The sequence below is a fragment of the Melanerpes formicivorus genome, unplaced genomic scaffold, assembly GCF_026170545.1.
Source record: "Melanerpes formicivorus ecotype bairdi unplaced genomic scaffold, bMelFor1.0.p_v2 SCAF_5, whole genome shotgun sequence".
In the NCBI taxonomy this organism is placed as follows: domain Eukaryota; kingdom Metazoa; phylum Chordata; class Aves; order Piciformes; family Picidae; genus Melanerpes; species Melanerpes formicivorus.
In genome coordinates this window covers 13410455-13431651 of record NW_027142357.1, presented here as the reverse complement: position 1 = coordinate 13431651, position 21197 = coordinate 13410455, and the positions used below count along the sequence as shown (strand labels likewise).

At 38.2% G+C, this 21197-nt stretch overlaps 1 protein-coding gene across 3 annotated transcripts; it reads right to left on the bottom strand.

Moving 5' to 3' along the window:
• Positions 1-130: 130 nt before the first annotated feature.
• CFLAR (CASP8 and FADD like apoptosis regulator) lies at positions 131-17761 on the bottom strand. 3 transcript variants are annotated; one of them, XR_010987344.1, is made up of 11 exons: positions 16680-17761; positions 14046-14476; positions 13099-13204; positions 12050-12185; positions 11782-11879; positions 9857-9908; positions 8930-8979; positions 7691-7769; positions 4509-5022; positions 3235-3602; positions 131-687 (listed from the first exon to the last, which is right to left on the bottom strand). XR_010987344.1 is itself a non-coding variant. In XM_068138261.1 (10 exons), exons 2-10 carry the CDS (start codon positions 14339-14341, stop codon positions 3464-3466), a joined length of 1470 nt encoding a protein of 489 aa, XP_067994362.1. In that variant the 5' UTR covers positions 14342-14476; positions 16680-17761; the 3' UTR covers positions 728-3463. The 3 variants fall into 3 exon arrangements, 2 of the variants coding, with proteins under 2 accessions (XP_067994362.1, XP_067994363.1); XM_068138261.1 differs by lacking the exon at positions 131-687 and having other exon boundaries at positions 728-3602; XM_068138262.1 differs by lacking the exons at positions 131-687; positions 16680-17761 and adding an exon at positions 16371-16657 and having other exon boundaries at positions 728-3602.
• Positions 17762-21197: the final 3436 nt, after the last annotated feature.

Genomic DNA, 21197 nt, shown 5'->3' with positions numbered 1-21197 from the left:
CCTCAAGGCTTTCGAGCCTCTTGACCGCCTCCCCGGACAAGCGCTTTACTAGGTAATCAAAAAAGGAAACCGACAGCGCACCCAGGACGAAATAGAAGTGACCAGTAACATTTTTCGGTTTTGCCTTTAGGCCCTTTTCAAGAAGGCTACATCGCAAAGAAATCCCGAACGGCTTTGGCATTTATTTTTTTTCGCTGACAGGAATGTTGGCAGTAGTGCTCGGTTTCAATGCCGTTTTAACGCGCATCCGTCTCCTCCACACACCTACTGCAGTAAGAGCAGGAGGAGGATGGCAAGCACAGCCTGCCTTGAGCAGGGGCATTCAACATTTCCGCAGACACCCGAGACACTGAAAAGCATTATCTATATTCTGCTAATTCCATTTTCCCTCTTCTGTATATACAGCACATACAGACGTACAAGACATTTCTATTTCAGTAATCAGAAAGCCACTATTATAGTTCCTTTCTCCCTTTTCTCCTGTTTTCTTCTTTCTCCTTCCAATATTGATGCATTTCTCCTCAAACTGTCTTTTCACTAGTTGGTCTCTTGGTTCTCCCTACTGTTCCCCTTTTTGATCCTGCTTGGAATTTTCATATGTCTTCCCCACATCTCTGCCTTCTCTTGGTTCCATTCTCCCCGGTTTTGGTTGTCTAGGGCAGCAGGAGTGCTCATCCCATGCAAAAGCTAGTAAGGGAAATGGGAAAAATTAAGTTAATTTGTGAAAAACATCATATTTATTAATATCACATCATTTATCATCACCACATATGATAACTAGGAATCACATTTCTACAACCGTATAAAACATACTTGTTTCACCATTGGTTTCATTTACCAGCCACTCCAAGAAGTAACTTCTAAGATTCAAAATACACCCTTCTCTTACTCCATAAAACATAAGCAAGGTAGAGTTTCAAAATTATACTGGAGCTTTATTTTATTGTCAGATAGTTGATTATTTTCAGAGTTAGAAATTAATACTATTTTTATTACCTATCACCCAGTGCAGCAAATTCTCTACTTCAACATATGGAATACACATGAATGTGATTGTAAGACCTAAGTATTTTTGAAGCCAAAAGCAGCACATCACTAGTTGAAGAAAAGAATCAGTTCAATTGGCCCTTTCTTAGAAAATAGTGAACTGAAAGGATGTCCTACCCCACTACGCTAATTTGTTTCCACACCTATAACATCATGAAAGTGATTTCCTAATTTCACTATAGTGCTCATATAGAATGAGCTTTTAGAAAAATGTCTGAATTATTTTCTGTTTTTCCTCTCATACCTGTGCTTACATAGAATTACAGTAGCAAAAACAGCACATGTACTCAGAATTTGATATACAAATTTGAGCTGCATTTCCCAGTTCAAAGCTATTAAAAAGTTTCCATATATTTTTATATGAAGGAAGACACTTCTATAGCTTGTGAAGTGGAAAGAGAAAAGTATGGAATGCACAAATTTGCAATACTGGTGAATTATTTTTTTAAATTGTGGAAAAACTTCTCCTGGTCACAATTGTGCATAGAACTTTCTAGTGCTAGCATGCAAAAGGAATGGGTTGTCCAGGGAGGTGGTTGAGGCTCCAGTCCCTGGAGGTGTTTAAGACCAGGCTGGATGAGGCTCTGTCCAGCCTGATCTAGTGTGGGGTGTCCCTGCCCATGGCAGGGGGGTTGGAACTAGATGATCCTTGTGGTCCCTTCCAACCCTGACTGATACTATGATATGAGCCTGAATAAAAAATAGAAAATAGTGAAGATTGAGTAATAATGATATAAAATATACTTTATATATTATAAAAATGCAATTATCAATATAAGTTAATATCAATAACATACCAATATATGTTAATATCAACATTTTATATGGATTAAGACTATAACCTAAAACTCATTCAGTGGGTATCTCCTCTTTGTATATTCTTAACAATTCTCATCAATCAGCAGTTTAAGAACTTCTTAAGCCACGAAGAGACTGGGTCTGTATCACGTAACAAGGAAGGACTCCTGAGCACTTTCAGAGTTCAGTATGTACTTTTTTGCCAAATAAAGGTGATTTTTACTTTCAGTCATAGAAGCTATTTGAAAATGGTTTTCTGAATAAAACTTAAGTCTGGTTTAAAAAAGACAGTTCATAAAAACAATGTCAAGCCAACACCCAAGCACAACATATTATCAAGGAATGAAAAAAGTCACCACTGCAAAGAAAAGTTTACTGGCCAAGCCCTCCTAATTATTATCAATACATTACTGATGGTATACACTGTATAGTATCATTAGGATAGCTGCCTGTTAAGCTTTGCCTACAATGAAAAGCATTGCTGGCGAAGTATGTAAGCATATCTGCTTTTTGCTCAAATACAATGTAGCTATACTAGAAAAAAAAAATACCTTTTTGCACTCTAATTGTTCAAGGAACTAATATACCCTATACAAGCAAAACTCCTTTCATTTTTAATTGCATGGAATGCGTGCCAGGAGGATATATGGTGTAGCTACATAAGAAACCAAGCAATCACACCAAGGCCTTGATTGTTTTCCAGGGCAGAAGACTGTATTAGTATTAGAAGTTTGCAAGCACCCTATGTTATGAGGGAAGAGAATGCCATAAATTCAGTGACAAAAAAATTTCAATGGCATTATTTAATTTAATCTGGTCTTAAGTGCCAGTGGCTGCTATACAACATCTAGATTCAAATACAATAAAGTGTACTTCTACAACTATGCCTAGTGCAGAAAGTGTGAATGCTTCCATAAACCATCTATCAAAATCTCATCTGTTTTTTTGAATTCTGTGGTAGATCACTATAAAGGCCTGCTACGTGTAGACTCATTTTTGTATCAGTGAAAACCAGCACAAAACGTGGCACTCTCATTTATTAACATATAACCCTTGTGTGCAGTGGACAGTACTGATGACACAGGGTTCTGGGTGAATCACAACCTCTAATGCAGCAGGCAGATGGAATCCATATTATTTAGAAGATACTCCTCCTCCTGTTTTGCTGGTCTGTGGAGGCATACAAATGACAACTTACGAATTCTGACACATTTTCCATTATTATTAGTTGCTGGGGAAAGTAGCCAGTGAATTTCAGTGATTTGCACTGACTTATATTTATCAACAGAAGAACCTAGATCAATGTACTGATAAAAACAATGATTGAAACAAAACCACAACCCGCTGAAAAACCCAATAGCTACACAGAGCTCCTTCCACCCTCTTTACCTGTTGTATTTGGTTGTATGATCTGTGGCAGTGCTCTATGATAGCTGCCTTCTGTATTGAAATACAGTATCTAGTGCCTTAACATAACAAAATACTTCTAAATCCCTAGGTTTGGAAGCAATAGGTGTTTTAGATGTATGTGCAATAGCAATGCATAAAGTATGTGCGAAACTGGATCATATTTTGTGTTTCTTAGTAGCTAATTCAGACATGTCCTTTCCAGCAGCAGTTAGACAGGAGAAAGAAAAAGTTTCTTCCTCAGTGTGTGCTGGAGCAGAAGTGAGTACTGTTGACTTGGGTCAGTGGTCTTATTCCATTCATAGACTCTTCTGTTCAGTTCCGTATGGATATCTAATATAGAGAGTTTCCTGCAGCAACAAAAGTAAAAGCTTTCTATTAGAGAATGAACAAGACAACATTTAAGAATCCAGGATAGAAGACAACTTTAGACTCACCAAGGAATCAAATTTCAGTCTCTCTTACAGAGGTTACATCTCTAAACCCCAAGGCTGAAAATGCATTTTGGAGACAACCTGTTACAGCCCAAATCACCGTGCTGATCCTGGTTATGCTGACACAATAATCTGTGATTTCCTTACAAGGCTTTAGGGTCTGTAGAAAGGTACTAAACGCTAACCCCGCAATTACCTTAAAAACAGTAGCTAACTCCCTGTTAGATCGATTGTACAAAGAAAACCTCTGCTGGTAAATTAATATCCAAATGTATCTGACTTTTGCTCATCTTTTTTTGGTAATCTCTTTAGATAAAATTTTTTGATAGTTTAAAGTCAAGATTACAAATTGGTGATCTAGTGGCTCCCTGAATATGGATTAATTAGGATGCACCCCTTCCCTCTCAAAGGCCTTTACCCTGAAATTTTTATATTTGCAAGTGGAGCTCTTCTTAATGATAAAAGGCAATTCTCAGTTTGTCAGAAGCCTCATGTGTGCCTTATTATCTTGAAGACTTCCAATCCTCTCTAAAGCACATTAGCCAGGAAAGGTTCTTCCCTTCTCACTTTGCAAGCCCCAGTGCCAATATACAATTAAATTTTACTCTCCGGAATCAGAAGCTTCATTTATACTTTAAACTACCTTCCCTTGCTATTGTTTCAGGATCAGATATACTTCTCTTTTAAGCTATGACACAGCAAGACAACACTTTTCAGGACCAGACATGATGAAACTTAATGTTTCTCTAAGACAGCAGGTTGTCATAGGAAAACCATTATTTTTTATTTTGTTGTTGTTTTGTTTGTTTTTTGATACATTACCTTTTATGAGGATTGCGGAGTAGATCAGACAGACAACGCAGATAGTATGAGGATGAACTTGGAGATTTTTGTAGTGTACATACATCCACCTTGCACTGACTCCAAAAGATGTCTGCTACTTGGGGGATAGTGACTTTTGAAGGGATTTTTGCATTAGCAATGATTTTCTCATAATTTCCATCTACTTCCAAAAGACTAGTATATTCTTGCTCATTTTCTGGCACAATGTAGCTCTGAATAAAAAAAAGCTTTGGTTTTCCTAGGAGTTCAGGACATGAGTCTGCTGTAAAGTATTTCTTTATTTGCTCCAGAGGGAATCCAGAAAAGGTATGGTCTGTACAGAAGATGCTCTGAGGACTTCCACGGCTGACCAGTATGCAAATGAAGCTGTCACAACTTCTGTGCTTCTGCAACCTTGCAACTTCAAGCAATGTTTGATTCATGATGTTCATGTTTAAGTATCTGTGACAATGAACGTCATAGCCTAAGGCCCTGAAGGTCTCTTCCAACATATCTGAAAAAAGCAGGATGTAATTAAGTAACAGCACATCAAGGCTCAGTCTCAAGTCCCTATTGGGAACAAGACATTTATTTCATCTCAATAATTAAAAAAGTGGGAGAACTTGATCACAGTACATTACATGCTTATAGTGCTATAGGCGTGTTGTCTTTAACATGAGTTATGTACTTCATAACAGCAAAGACAGTATTACGTGGTATATGATCTGTTCCAAATTCCACAGACACCTGCATGCTTTCATCTACAGTCAGTGTCCCAAACTCCTAGCACATAAAATACCAGGCAAGAGAAAACATTAGAAAATGCTTTACACAGAACATTCTTGCAATAATGAGGAGTGATCTGGATAGAATGGGAAGTCCGTTGCTTTTTGCTGAAATTACTCTGAATGTTTATTACAGAGAACTGTATAAGGAAATACAGAGGCTCCTTTTTATCAGTCCAAAGAAGCCTGCTCCAGTCATTTATGCTTCCTATTATATAAAATGGACTTTAAGTGATGACTCTTTCAAATGTCTTAGAAATTCAAGAAAGAAAACCAGGATTTAACGCTATTGTATTTATGTTAACCTATACTGCAACAAAATGTGCTGCACTCTAACTACTTTAGGTGTTTATGAATATAGGAGTGAAACCAGATACATAGTCTTTAAAACCATGGGTATTTCCTAAGTGTTCAGGGAACCACAAGCTACCATTATGACTCATATCTGTAGCATTTTATCTTTAGTATAAACTACATATACATTGAACACGCACAGTTTCTGATATGGTAGGAAATGTCAAGTGCCATGTTTCTGTAAAATGCCTTACAGATGAAACTAGACTGTTCCTTGACTTTGAAAGTTTAGCAATGCCTAACTAGCAGAGGCTATTTCAGAAGTAACTGGCAGGCAACTGGGAGCTGTACTACCACACTGTTCTCAAAAAGTAGATATAAACTCTACACTGGAGTGAGGTGATAAAGAGGAACTACAGAATTTCATTCCAGTTCTGTTTGATTAAGTTTTGTAAAATAATTTTAAAAATTGAGAGACATTTTATTATTTAGAAATAGAAAGGAAAATCCCCTCTACTTTAGGCAATATAGCATGTTCTCAAAATTCAAATGGAAGATTCAGCATTTTTACTGTTCAGCAGCTACATACATACATACATTAGAGGGCGGTAGCAGACAAGCAAATCTGGAGTTACAGCAACCAGAGTGCTTCTGTAATTATCTAGGTAGCAGGTACACACACAAAGATACAAAACCTGGCATCACCTTAGACCATGTGCACAGGCCAAATGTCACAACTGAAGAACAAAAAAACCTCTAAAAACCAAAACCAACCAACAAATTTAGAGCTGATACCTTAGTTTAACAATGGATCAAAAATTACACATGGTTAAGCTTTGGATACAGCTACGTTACTTTAAAGCAAGACAGAACACAGCATTACATGCTGAAACCTAAGAACGGAAAACATCTATTTCTCCATCAGCAATCATCTCCCAATAAACCTTCATTGACTTCGGAACATTTTCATGCTACATACAAAATAACCCTTTTCTCCCCTTGTTTACAAAGTAAGGATAAAAACTGACTTTCAAATAGAAAAGTCAAAAGTAGCTATTTACAAACCAGCAAGATGCATTTCAGTTTGAATTTTATCTGCATCTGATGAATTCATGTTGTTTACACCAGGCATTTTCAATTGTTCAGATCATGGGATAGCTAGACTAATGCACACCACAGCATCCTAACACTCTCCCCTCTTCTCATCCTTCAGTCTTCAGAAGTAGCATGACACAAATATAATGACTGCCTTTCTAACAAACTACATTAAGCAATGCTGTTTGTCCTGTCTCTCCTGAACCTCACTACCACAATACTGTATTTCAGTGAAAGTCTTCCTTTCTATCACATTAAAATCCTGATGACATTAAGCATTTTAACCATACACATAGTTTAATTGTTTCTGTATCCAGTGCAGATACTCATGGAAACCAAGGCACACCAAGACTTGCTTCAGGTGGTTTTGGCACAACAGCAGCAGTCATGATTTGTAAGTGTATCTGACACGCCAGATGCTAAAGATGTAACCTATTTTGTCCTTTCCAGTCAGCAAACTTTTCCACCATTTTTACACTTTCTGTTCTTCTGCAAGTAATGAAATAACCATATGAGCTCATGAAGAGCACATGCATTGATTTTTTCATTTTGTCAACATATCATTTACCTAAAACACTACTGGCAAGCATCCATAAAATGTTAGTTTTTGTTTATCTGTTCTCTGCATCCACTGTTCTTCAACAGCTGCATCAATAATTCTAAGCTGGCTCATCTGCTGGGCCATCAGTTAAGAGAAGAGACAGGCCCAAAACCCCTTTCCTTCCCCTACATCTCCTAGCCTACTACAGAACTGGCTACAAATACTCAATTTTATTTTTTTTTTAACCTCATGTGTTACAATTGTTAGAGAGTGTTTCTTTTGTTTGTTTGGTTTTTTTGCTTATGCAATGATCTAATTTTTTGATTCCACAAAAGCAATCAGGAAACCCCCACATTTTAACCATGACACTGACTACGTTGAATTCTACATGTGAATTATTAGCTTTTTTTTAACTAGACCAAGAGGGAATGTAGCAGTTTCATTAAACTGCAGTTTCAGAGACTTACCCGTGTCATTGCCAATACAGTCTATGATCAGGCATATTCCTAAAGGCTGACTTTGCATTCTGTACTGATCTTCATTCACCTGAGGAACAAGTAAGTTAATGTCACTCTGTCAACGTAATGACTTGATTCTTTTCTCACATTTAACCACCTCAAATCTATTCAGTTTTTTTTTCCATAGAGTAGCTAGCAGAAGTCTCTCTACTGAGATGTAGTATCTTTTATCTAAAGATAATCAGAATCAGAAAATCAGAAAATGTGGACTAAAGATTTTTTTTTTTCACCATTTCTAGTAGAAGTTTAATTTTTGTATCCTTGTACTATGAAATCTTATTACTATAATGATCCTTAAATGACAAGGCAGTACCAGAAATGAGAGAACCAAATTTGAAACTGAATCTTAACTCTGTACAGATAGATCTTCAAATGTTAACAAAAAATCCCCCCACCAAAACCCAAAGCAGGATGGGATATAGAGCCTTTTTAAAGGCCTGGTGTACAACAGCAATAGTACTTCCATTAAGTGTAACAACTCCTGAGATGTTGGGAGCTATAAACTAATAACAATAACAATAATAAAAAACCAGGTTGGAAGAGACCAACTTCATACTGCCCATGAAATAAATGTAGAGAACCTTTGTGTTCTTCAAGTGTGCAATCAAGCACTGCTCATCAAAACATTTATTGCTTTATTTAGTGGAACAATCTCCTTGTTCCTGATAATCTGTAATGCCTTCTATCACCATTTCTCTCCTCTTAAGAAAGACTACAGTCACCTAGTTCCTGACCTATAGGACAGCTAGTGAAAATAGCAGTAGTCCATTCTTATCACTAATACCTAAAGCCCATCTGCCCATCTGTATTCTACCTGCAGAGCAAGTGTTGGAAAGAGAATAAAGAACAAAATTTACTGCCTGCTAAGAAGCCCTGCAATTTCTAATGCAGATGGCAAGAGGCCAGACTTCCAACAGATTTTGACTTAACCTCCACTAAGAAATACACCAGTCCTGTGATATGTACATGCATTTTCCACACTGCTGCTTCAGAGTAGCAGCAAATATTTTATACTAAGAATGTGTTCTGCAAAAGCAATTCATAGAACCTGTTTACAGCTGAGGAAGATATGGATGTACACATTTTTCTGTTTGCATGCAATTTAAGGAAATCTCAAACACAAACTAAGGTAAATATCTGCAGCGGTTTGTATTACATTTACATGCAAAACTATGCACAAGCACATACCTTATGTGACACTGGTCCCGATTCCTGAATAGACATGCGGACTGGTTCTGCTATAGTTAAAACATACGTAAGTAATCTAAGTATGTATGTACCAATGACATTTATTTGATAACAAATCAGTTAAAGAGGCACTTTAACTGCCCCACTCCTGGAAGTGCTGAAAACCAGGCTGGATGCAGCTTTGAGCAACCCATTCTAGTGGAAGGTGTCCCTGTCCATAGCAGGGGGGTTGGAAGTAGATGATCTTTAAGGTCTCCCTTCCATTCTATGATCCAATGAACCTATTTACTTCAGCCAAGCTTTCACTCATCTGAACCTCTTAAGTTTCTTTATATGCTACTGAAGTTAAAAAACCAAACCCAACCCAATTTTCACCTCTGTTACTTGGATTGCATTCTATATTGCTTGTGACAAGAATTAATGAACAATCTGTCCTACACTGAGAGCATTCAGCCAAGTATTCCTTTGAAAATCACCATATTTGAGAGGGTTTCCAGAAAGAACACATAGCACACATGGTAAGAACCTGGAACTCACTGCAAAACTTCCTGGCTGGCCTGATGGAGAGTTCACCATTTAATTGATGCAAAAACTTCCTATTCAAGACTTAATGGGCACAGTTGCACTACATAGGCCTCCAGAGCTGGTTAGTCATTTTTTCTCATAATTTGATTAATAAACTATTTATTATGTTAAAAAGTTGTAATAGTGAAAGCCCACAGAAGTTTCAATAAAGTTCTGGCCACACATGTAAAGCAAATAAAAAAACAAACAATAAGGCAAGGCTCAGTTTTCAGAGGTACCAAATACTCCCTGATCCTGGTGTTATCACCTGGATTAGCTATAAACACAACTAGTCTTTTTGATACAATGAAATTCATAATTTGGCTCTTTCAGATTATAAAAATTCAGATAAAATGTTCTTACCCAGAATAAGACTTTGTCCAGTTTGTGATTCTTCTTTGTTCACATTCTGGATCTAAAAATGAAGAAAAATGTTAATTTCCCCTCTCTCCTTCAATAATCAATAGTCATGTACCTCAAAATATAACACAAAAGTATTTTTCTTCCTCAATAAAAAGGATGACATATTTCAGATTCACAGTTATCAGCTAATGGCAATTGCAAAATAAAAAGTGAAAAAACCTGCCAAGACCACAAACAAATAAACACCTGAAACCCTCAGGAAAAAAAAGATTCAGCTTGCCACAAACAGTAAAAAAAAGCTTATTCTCTAAAATAGTAAACCAAGAACACCTCTGAAGATATGAATTTTGTTTCCTGCAGAGTAACAGAGAGGAACTTTCACTGAGACAATTGTAACAATACTATCATAATATGGAAAGCCAGTGCAAACATTCCCATTAGTAGTCTGGAAAACAAAGGCATTATGAATAGAATAAACCATTTATTTAGAATAAACCAAACCGGGTTGGAAGAGACCTTCAAGATCATCATGTCCAACCCATCAACCAGTCCAGCCCACCTAAACAACTAACCCATGGCACCAAGCACCCCATCAAGTCTCCTCCTGAAAACCTCCAATGACGGTGACTCCACCACCTCCTTGGGCAGCACATTCCAATGGGCAATCACTCTTTCTGTATAAAACTTCTTCCTAACATCCAACCTAAACCTCCCCTGGTGCAGCCTGAGACTGTGTCCTCTTGTTCTGGTACTGGCTGCCTGGGAGAAGAGACCATCATCCGCCTGTCTACAACCTCCCTTCAGGTAGTTGTAGAGAGTGATAAGGTCACCCCTGAGTCTCCTCTTCTCCAGGCTAAGCAATCCCAGCTCCCTCAGTCTTTCCTCATAGGGCTTGTGTTCCAAACTCCTCACCAACTTCGTTGCCCTTCTCTGGACTCGTTCCAGCAAGTCAACATCCTTCCTAAACTGAGGGGCCCAGAACTGGACACAGTACTCGAGGTGCGGCCTAACCAGTGCAGTGTACAGGGGCAGAATGACCTCCCTGCTCCTGCTGGCCACACTATTCCTGATGCAGGCCACGATGCCACTGGCCCTCAAAAAAGGTTCTCCAGGTGAGCATCCAGTTCAGTCTTTTCTGCTTGACCAAGTTTTTCTTCTGTGAACTGCACAGCATGGCTCAAAAAGGCACCGCGTCAGCCGCCAGCTTCTTCACATTAAAGTCCATGACGTTCACCTTTGGCAGTGGAGGGGACGCTGACTCAGCCCAAGCACCCGCGGCAGCAGGTGACTTTGTTAATGACGACAAATTGTTTCATTGGTGTCTTGTATGTAAGCTTTATACATACATATTTACTTACCATGACAAAAAAAATTTAATCAAATACATTTAGCAGGAAATGCTAAATTAGCTGAAGACTTTAAGTAAGGTCATGCTATTACAGTATCAGACCTAGCCCAAATATAAAGAATACTGCATGCAGTATAAGTTGATGACTGTACACACACTGATGTATTTTCATTAAAATAAAACACTATAATCTGAAAAGCTGTCCTTAAAAAGCCTTAGCCTTTGGCTTTCAGAGTTAAAAAAATACTTTCCAGAAGTACAAAAAAGTATGTTTTGCAAAGGACAGTTAAAGCAGAACTGTTCACTCCTCAGAATGGTAGAAAAAACTTTCAAGATACACCTTTTGTATGTCCAACTAATAGAGGAAAATTCACAGATGCTCTTTAAAAGGGATCTTTCTCAGTCAAATGATTAAAATCAGATCCTAAACCCTGCAAGTAAGAAGAATTAAGAGGAATAAACCAGGTAATATTTTAGTTACAAGCAATCTCTCATTCCTTAGGCTCTGCAAAGGTGAATCCCCCTTTCAATGCCTAGCAATATTAGAAATAAAGGATCTAATTTACCGTATACTTACCCCAGAATTATAAGGAGGATCAATCAGATTGAGATTAGGGAGAGATGCCTGAAGTGCATTTATATATAGTGGCTGAGAATGAATGGAGGACACTGAAGCTGAAAGTGTAAGAAAAACACAGAAATACGCCATGATGTATCAACTGCTTAAAAATCCTGAATCTATGAAACATGCAAATACTCTGACTTCTGACTCATAATTTTATCTTCACTATGAGCACATCTGATCATTGCTATCAAGAGTAACCAGTACAAAACCAGCATTTTACCTTCGTGTTTGTATTTCTGAATCTTCCTAATCAGGTCTATCCGGCGAATATTTCGAAAACAATCTTCTATCAAATCCAGTTGATTAGGAGCCACCAAATTTAGTTTCTCCAGGTCAATCACAAGAGCTAGAAAACTCTGGGATAGCAACAGATGACAGAACAGTTTTATCAGTCATTTGTTCTCTAATGGTAAATAAAATGTAACCCAGAAAATAACACAGGGAGGTCATAAAGGTTGTAATATTCAAGAACTAAGGACAATAACTTCTGAATTGCTAAAAAAAAAAAAACTATCTGGAAGATAAAAGATTTCTTGGTATTATCATAGAAGTAATGGAAACTAGAAAGTTATATTCTTAAACACAAATCAAAGTTTTTGAGAAAACAGTTTTGCATTCCCTTGGTGCTAGAAAGGCAGACACTTAGAATGTCACCTCACAAGCCACAAAGCAAGAGGTATGAAAATCTTTGGGGAATTTGCAGGGCTTCTCTCTTTCTCTGGCTAAAGATAGGAAAAAATCAATGGAAAAAGACAGAAATCTTCAGACCTCTATGCATAGTAATCGTGTTTTCTGAACGTTCTCTACTGAATCGCTTTATCTCAAAGAAATTAGAACAAATATTCAGAATGCAAATATAGAGAGAAAGGTATAATTAAAATTGTTCTTCTGCAAGTGAAGCAGAACACAACCATAGAAAGTGACTTCACAATCAAGATACATTTAATGTAATTATTAGTTTGAGATACTTCGTACATGAACTCTCCAGTTGGTAATACTGAAGAGAATTTTCTTTCTTAATGTCTTCTGCTCCTGAGGTTCATGCTAACACCATTCATTACAGCAAGTCTCTACTGTTCCCTATTACTATTTCTTATGCTTCTTTCCCTTATTTGAAAAAGATTAAATAGAAGCCACTCCTCCTCCTCCACTCCCTGACTTTTATCTATTCCTGTCTCACAACCCCCCTGCAGCACTGTCTCCCCTCTTTTGCTACTTCCTTTTTCACTTTAATCTCTCACTGCTCCAGAGATCAGCAGACAACCATACCTTGTCTTTTGCCATTTTCATACGAGGAGTGTAATCTCTGAGTAGGAAAATTAGAGAACCCACATCTTCTTTTTCCAGATCCTCATTAATCTCTACCATTAGTACCCTGAAATAAAGTTGAGACATTTCTAAAGGATTAGCTTCTAGCAAGATCCCATCCTTGCCCAACCACCCAGCTTCTCCCACATTAGTTTTAATGTGCCATTCCCAATTAAACAACAGGGGGAAAGTCTACCTTGCTCCACGATCCAGTTACAAAATACCTACTCTTGTCAATCAGGACCTGCATCACTCAGACTGACTGTGTAATTAATAGCCATGGCTAGCAAAACAGAAGTCTCCTTACTACTTCATTAAAGATGAAGTGAGAGAAAGAGACAACAGAACACATCTTTTACCTAGCAGTTACAGGGAGTTTATTGCCATGTCAAGTTAACACTGGAAAATCTTCCTTATGAGCACATGTATTTCTTTCTAAAGTCTCTCAAATAAACTGGAGCTTTTTAACATAAGCCTCTTAAAACTACAGGGCAAGAAGTACTAAGAGACATGTCCCTTGATAAAAGCTGTACTACAAAGCTATGTGCTCAAAGCAAACTAGAAAATATTTCTAATTGTGTTCCTCTAAAGCATCACTTCTATCTACTAATCTAGAACTGTACAAACATCACCGCTTTTACTGATTAACACACACACACAAGCTCCTTAGACACAGATGTTTCTAATACCATGACTTGTAAGCAGCTAAGGCTTGTTTTCAGGACTAAACTCAAAACATTCTTTTCACTATAGCTCTAGATACAATGCCCTGATTTTACCTTCATCACCTATTAAAAAAAAAATAAAAAATTAAAAACACGCCTCCCCCTGCCCCCCCAAAAACTAAAACCTCCCACACATTTTGAACAGTGCAAGAGTAGCCTTGAAATCTGACATATATGTATTACCTGTAATCAGGGACAAGCTTGAGACCCCTGGCAAGGTTAGCTTCCACCGTTGCTTTCTCAGTCTTCAAGATCCTCCTCAGCAAGTCAAACCTCTTAATTCTGTACAACAGCTCTGATAAGCCAAAAAAGGATAATTTCTCCCTCTCATTCAAAGCCACTAAGAGCTCTCTAAGCTCTGCAGTGGCCAAGTCAGGAGCAAGGTCTCGGCACAGGAAAACCATCATCTCTTCCTCTTCTTTATCCAGTTCTTGTTCGATCTGGTAAATAAGGGCAGCTGGCACCTGGCATCTGGTCATCACTTTATTGCTGTTTCTTGAAAAATGCCAGCCTATTGTTTTTTAAACGGGAAGCCAAGATGACATTAAGATCGTGTCCGCAACAGCATCTCTCTGGTTTCATTCTTAACTATACGCATTTTAAAACAAGCAGTTCTGTTGGAGAGAATTAAAAAGTACTAAATCAGTTATCTACTGCACAAAGTCACAGTTAACTCTCCCATCTGATGTATTTCACTTACAACTATAACACCAACATAATATGCACGTCCTGTTCTCAGTTCTCCCAGCTGTTCTTTATAGAACAAGAATTACTGGGTAGGTCACGCCAATCAGAAAAAAATGGAAATGCTTTTAAAAGTAAAATGATCTTAACACAAGTCTGTAAATTCCATAGGAAGTGAAACAAAAGTCATCATCTTGCTGGTAAGCGTTTCAAGATTTTCTGTGAACATCTACCACTGCAACTTAGGTCTAAAGTTCTGATCTCTTCCCAGCAACCCTCCCCTCCTTTCTCCCCTAAAACTCACAAGACACGTTTTAGTTAAGAGTTTTGGGAGCTAAGAGGTAGTGCAACCACGTATTGCAGACAAAAGCATTAACCCACTGCATGGGCCTTCAATTAATTAATCATCACAATATAAAATGTTTTATTTAAAAATATTAATTATCTACGAATTCAGCAATGTGCAGAATGTGTGGATTTTCTTACATATTAGCATGAACAAATTACCAGGGGGTTAAGGATTGCCATCTGCCATGATCAAAACCACCAAAGCGCCACACAACCTTAAGTATGCAAACTGGTTATGTCTGAAGGTATTTTTGGAAGAAAAAGGCCACATACTGCCTTTTTCTTCATGTGACGTACATGTTTTATCATACTGAAAACTGAAATAAAAATCCAAGCCTAGAAAAAACTCCACCCTTGTTTTTAACAAAATAAGTAGGATGCTATGCTCAATTTCTGCTGCCACCAACTACGGAAATTCTATCTAACCTTCTACAATCTCCACTCCTACATGGGGAAAGGTGTTATGATCAACCTGAAGATAAATTGTAGCCCTCACAAGGGCAAGCCAAGTATATTCCATCTGAGTACATCTGAGCCACATGGAATTCACCATGAGACCTGAAGGGCATTATTTATTTTTGGTCTCCACCAAGGGGCAGAAAATGACACAATAAAACTTCACACACAAAGATGTGCAAGGCTCCAGTTACTCCCTGCTGGCATTAACAAGTAGAAACTTGGTATGTGTGTACAAGGCTCAGGCAATTTTATTGTTTTCTCTTTAGTATTATGCATTGGACACTTGTTCTCATGGTTATAGGCACAAATGCTGCACAATAAAAATAATACCAATGTGATAATCAAGGCAAAGTGAAATGTCACATACTAACGAAGGTAAGTCAACACAGGAGGCCTCAAGAGGGAATATATTTCAAGAGAAGGGAAATATTTCACACTGAACAAGTTCTGCAGTAACTGTAATTTCTGACAGCATTTGTTTCTTGAACATTTCAGAAATATCTAGGCAGCAGCAAAATCAGGATATTACATCAGAGGGTGAAGTTCTGGATTGAAAATGGTCTTTGTTTCACAAAATGAGCTCATGCAGAAGTCCCTACGCTAGAGGGGGAGAACAGGCGGCAGTATTTTGTGCTTCCTCCCCACTGCTTTGTTTGAAGGAGGTGCTGAAACCACACAAAGGTAAATGCGTTTGGAGACTGCATAAACTGTAATTTTTCAAAACGTTGAACTGTTTGGAGCGTGCTGCCCAACTCTCATATTTCCCTATAAAAGATCTGGCACAAGATACTATGGAAAAAAAAACCAACAACAGAGAAAACCGAAAGTAACTTCCACATTTTTCATTGCTTATCAGGCTTAAAAGGTTTGTTCTACGTGAAAACTAGAAGCGAGCACAATAATTTCTATTTAAAGATACGCTGGTTTAATACTTCAGTCTTCTAACAAAACAAAACAACACAAAAAAAACCCAACAAAAAAATCCCCAACAAACAAAAAACCCCCAGCTGTTTTTACCGCAGGGAGTTTACGCAAGCTAACAGGGAACTTCAGATCACACTTTGAAAATGAACGAGCGTAAACTCCGCGGACGAAGTTAAACGCGTTTCGGACTGACGGGAAGCGCCGGGTTTCGTTTCTCCTCACGAGTAACGCCCCGCGGGAGCCGGACGGCCCGGCTCTCCAAACCCGGCTCGGCCCGTCCCTCGGTGAGGCCCAGGCCTAGACAGGGAGCGTGACTCAATCCCGATGCATGATGTTGGGCGCCTGCACTGAAAGCGCAGTGGGAAGAAAGGTGTGAGGGGAAAATGAAAAGGTGTAACGCACCCGGACGCACCGGAGGGCTCCCAGCTACAGCAGCGACTCCCAAGTCCGACATCAGGAACAGGGAGGAGGAGGCGGTACCAGCCCAGCCGCACTGGGCGTGGCTTCGACTGTCTCACATCACTGAACAAGAGCGCTCTTGAGTTGTACGTTCTACAGCGAGGTGGAAAGGTCTGTTCTGCCTTTCCGCGTGGATAACAACGGCGTTCAAGGCAGCGATCTCCTTTAGCTGAGGGACGAGGGACATGCTTTTAGCCGTTTTAACATCATTATACATCTGCCGAGCCACGTTTGCTTTAACCCTCACAATTTTATCGTGAGCCGACCCGTTGGGTATTTTGTGGAGAGGCGTGAGCGGGATTACGCTTTTCGTTTTGCTTTGTCGTCTACGTCAAAAGATGAAACTCGGCGCGGTGCAAAGAAACCGGCTCAAATCCCATAAAATGGCGGCAGGTTGTGATGGAGGGGACGTGTCGTTATGAGCGCAACCTTCCGCCGGCGCCTGTTGTTGTCGGTTACGCACAAAATGGCTTCCGGTGAACTGGCGTGCTGGCAGCGCTGTGAAGTGACGGGAGTTGGCAGTAGGATGGTCTTGAGTTCAGTACGTGTATAGATGCTTATGGGCTATGCTTTTTGTACTGCTGCTGGTATGAAGATAGTCAAGACTGCTTTATCGGCCCCGGTATCGATTCGGTAGTAACACCGGTTTCCAGTGAGGAAGTGCAGGGGAAAGCACAGGCACGTGTTTTGGCGAGAGTTTGTACAGAAGTAAGCCCCTGGTTTGTGCCTTGCTCTACGAGTTCGCTCGTAGTGAGGATAATGTACACGTGTGCGAAAATCTATGCTCTCCATTGTTGCATAATTTAGAATAAGTTTTAAGTAATGCCATGTCCCTGTAAACTGGGTATTGTGAATCCCTTAGTAGAAACCAGCAACTTCCGCGAAGGGACTTGCCAGAGGTGCAAGTATTGGAGCTGGAGCTGCTCTCTTAAAGGCCTAAAGTCTAAAATTCTAGACTTCTATCTGCTGAAACAGACAAAAGTTACCTCCATATGTAGTGGAATTAGTCATAGAACTCACAGCTCAATTAACTTACAAGCATTTACAAATTAGTGAGTCATGTTTTTGTGCTGCTGAAAGTTCAGCAGTGGAATCACAGTACTCTGGAATAGCATGCAGTTGTGCAGACTAATGCAGTCTTTGGGACTGCAGGGAAAATAAAGGCAGAAAGTAATTGCCCACAATAGAACTTGGTCAGGGACCTAATGACTGCTTTGTGGTCTGAAAAAAATTAACTGCATTCATACTGAAATTGTATGGTCAGTCTCTCACTTTAATAAGGGTTATTCAAGAGTATCAAAGTATCCCTACTACTAAGATTAACATCGTATCAGTGATGATCAGACGGAAACCAGCTAGCTGTTGTGAATCGGTATGCACACTTTCTCCTTTCACTATTAGTAGATTTGATGGTGTTGGATGATGGGTTGGACACGATGATCTCAAAGGTCTCTTCCAACCTGGTTTGGTGTATTCTATTCATATTCTATTCTACTTGTGCAGGCTTATAGAAGAGTTTGAAGGTGATGGTTTGGCTGCAGGCTTGTTAAAATAAATATTCTTTAAAAGGAAGAAAAAAAGTTTGAATGATATACCAATTTAACATAGCCATTACTTAATTGACCACTTACTTATTCTACTTTTCCCCCAATTTGCCTATTTTTTGTAAGCTTATTAAGCAGTTTTCATATTCTTACACATTTCTGAGTTGTGTGTGTTGTTTGCTGTTTTTCCTAATTCTTTCTATTTAGAGGATTTAGGATATAAAACTCTGTCTTGGACATATGTTTTCATAATAGGGTTGATATGTTTCATTTTTTAGATTCTCTTGGTTGTATAAAACAAAAAAGTCTTGAAGAATTTATGCCTCCTAAAACACAATAAACTTGTCTTTTATGCTATGTATTTCATTGGAACAATGGTAAAAGGATTGTCTTTTATATTTTCATACTTATATTTGGCATACAACTGATGATAGGGACTGTATAGAGCATCCATAACATCAATTCTCTGGCTTGCATGTAAAACAGTTTACTTAAGTCTACACATTTTGATACCCATGACGAAATCAGTAAACAAGTGGAAGACAGACATGGGTCCCAAGTACATTTCTTGTAAAACCCTTTGAAGCAAACACTTCTAACTTCAATTAGTTGCACACAGAAAATAAACTTGCTTTGATGTGAAGTCTATAAATGCTGATCTAGCAAACATCTAATTGTGAGGTAGCTTAAATATCAGACTGTGTTGAACTCTCAAAACTACCAACTACAACTGCCTCAGTTATTCTGTTACACTCTGAAATAGGAATTTCAGAAATATTCAATGTAGTCTGACCATATAGTAGTTGTATTATGCTCACTTAGCTGCTTTAACTCTGTAACATGTAAATTTGGAAGGTTGTGCTAATGATGTAAATAGTATAGGTAGCTTTAGCAAGAACAAGAGAGTAATCCCCAGTATCTTTCCAGTGAGCAGAAATAGCTCCTTGACTACCAATGCAGATGGGGTTTCCACCTGCATTAAAAAAAAAAAAAAAGGAGCATCATCTATTCTGTTTTTCAGAATTTAAGAAAGAGCTTCTTGACTGTGATAATAAAATCTCATATATTCCTTTTCCACAGGTGAAGACAGGTTGGATACTCTTAATGCACAAAAAATAGTCCATGCCCAGGCAAGATTGGTATTACAATAGATGTGAAACAAAAATCTTTGTATTGTATATGTAACAATGTGATATTTTTATATTTTGCACTATTGCAAAACATGTTCTTCATAAATTAAGGCAGTCTTTAGGGCAGAGGCTGACATCTGGCTATTAAACCTTTGAGCAATACCTCCTGAATTAATAAATTCATGACTTTTATGTAAACTGCTCTAGTCTTAACAGTGAATGTGCCCAGTGTATTTGCTTATGTAGAATGTTGGTAAGGCTGTCTCTTACGATCTTCCCTACACAAGGCAGTACTTATGTATTAATTTGTTAAATCTTCAAAGTGGATCATCTATAGAAATTCAGACTGCTTGCCTGCATATGTAAGTTTTCTGGAAACTGTGGCTTAAAATAGAATACATCAGATTTTGATTGTCTTAACTTTTTCCATATATGATACAAGTCTGTCTTGATAAACAAAACTATCTGTTTGAAAACAAAATATCAAGGAATGCATTTGTTTATGTAGCAGCCAAATGACAGTAACTTAAAACTGTGTTCATGTATGGCTCTCTCTTCTAGTGTTACTAGAATTCTTGATTTTTAACAGAACTGGCTGCTGCATCAGTGAAGTGGCAGGCTTACATTGTAAAGGACTTAACTCCACAAGATCCTGCAGCAACTTTACCTCAGACTGAAGAACTGAATATAGAACATACCAAAAAACCCAACGTGAAGTATACATATAGAAGAACATGAAAACAGACTTTCCCAACAGGAAATTAAATGGGACAGCAAGAAGGGATTTTTTTAAGGGTTATGCTTCTCCAACTGGTGGGAGGGGCAGGGAGTTAGCACACAAAATTAAAATTGCAAAGAGCTGCTGAAGTGAGAAGCACGTATCTTACATGTAGCAGTCACCAATACTGCATGCAATGCCAAAATTGTTGGGTTTGTGAACAACCAGCTAAAATTCAGAAGTTTTGCCTTGGATCCAGGTAGAAAACAAACAGGGAATACTAGCCTTTGAAAATGTGTATTTTGAGCAGGATTGCCTAAGGGACAACAAGGAAATATTTTGTGCAACAGACCTTACACAGTAGGTTCATTTGTTTTTCAGGGAATGATGCAATTGCATAGAGAAGCTTGAGAAAGAATTAGGCAAGAAAAATTTAGTAAAACAAATATTTGCCCTATGAACAGGGCCTTAAGCAACATTGTACAAAGATGACAAGACTACTGAACAGTATAGATGCACTCCCACCAGAGCAGATGTCAACTGGCTCTAAAATTAAAACTCTTACAATCTTCTTCAAAAAGGTTGTGTGTAATTATATATATAAAATATATTTTATTTAGGTTTTGGTAGAATCTTCAAGGTTTTTGCAAACCTGCAATTTGTGACACGATTGCTTAAAAGTTTAGTTTCTTGACTGTGTAATTGTCTAGTAACATTTTAAGTTTCTTCCTTGTCTAATTTTGTTCTTCTGCTTACATATCCTGTCATTTGGATTGAAAAGTGACATAGCATACCCTAGTGAGCTTATGTTTGTAATTGCATAAAAAAATTTTACAATACTCAGCCAATTCTAATTCCTAGTGCTACAGAGGACATATACTATCAACAGGCCCTTTTCTCCTGTAAGTCTTACTCCAGGCATTTTTTTAAGCACTCCAGAAGCTGTTAGATAATTTAAAGAAAAAAAAAAAAAATCAGAACATTTAAAAGAGATTATTAAATGTACTACTACAAGCTTAGACCTTAATATGCCAGGACAAGTTTTTAAAAAGCAATTGTTCTCTTTTTT

Excerpts from the sequence above, each read along its gene's own strand:
- CFLAR (XM_068138261.1), bottom strand. The coding sequence starts at position 14,341 with ATGACCAGATGCCAGGTGCCAGCTGCCCTTATTTACCAGATCGAACAA. Across the intron at positions 12,186-13,098 it reads TGAAAATGGCAAAAGACAAG|AGTTTTCTAGCTCTTGTGAT; the intron begins GTATGGTTGTCT and ends TTGCTATCCCAG. Across the intron at positions 7,770-8,929 it reads CGGGACCAGTGTCACATAAG|GTGAATGAAGATCAGTACAG; the intron begins GTATGTGCTTGT and ends CTTGTTCCTCAG.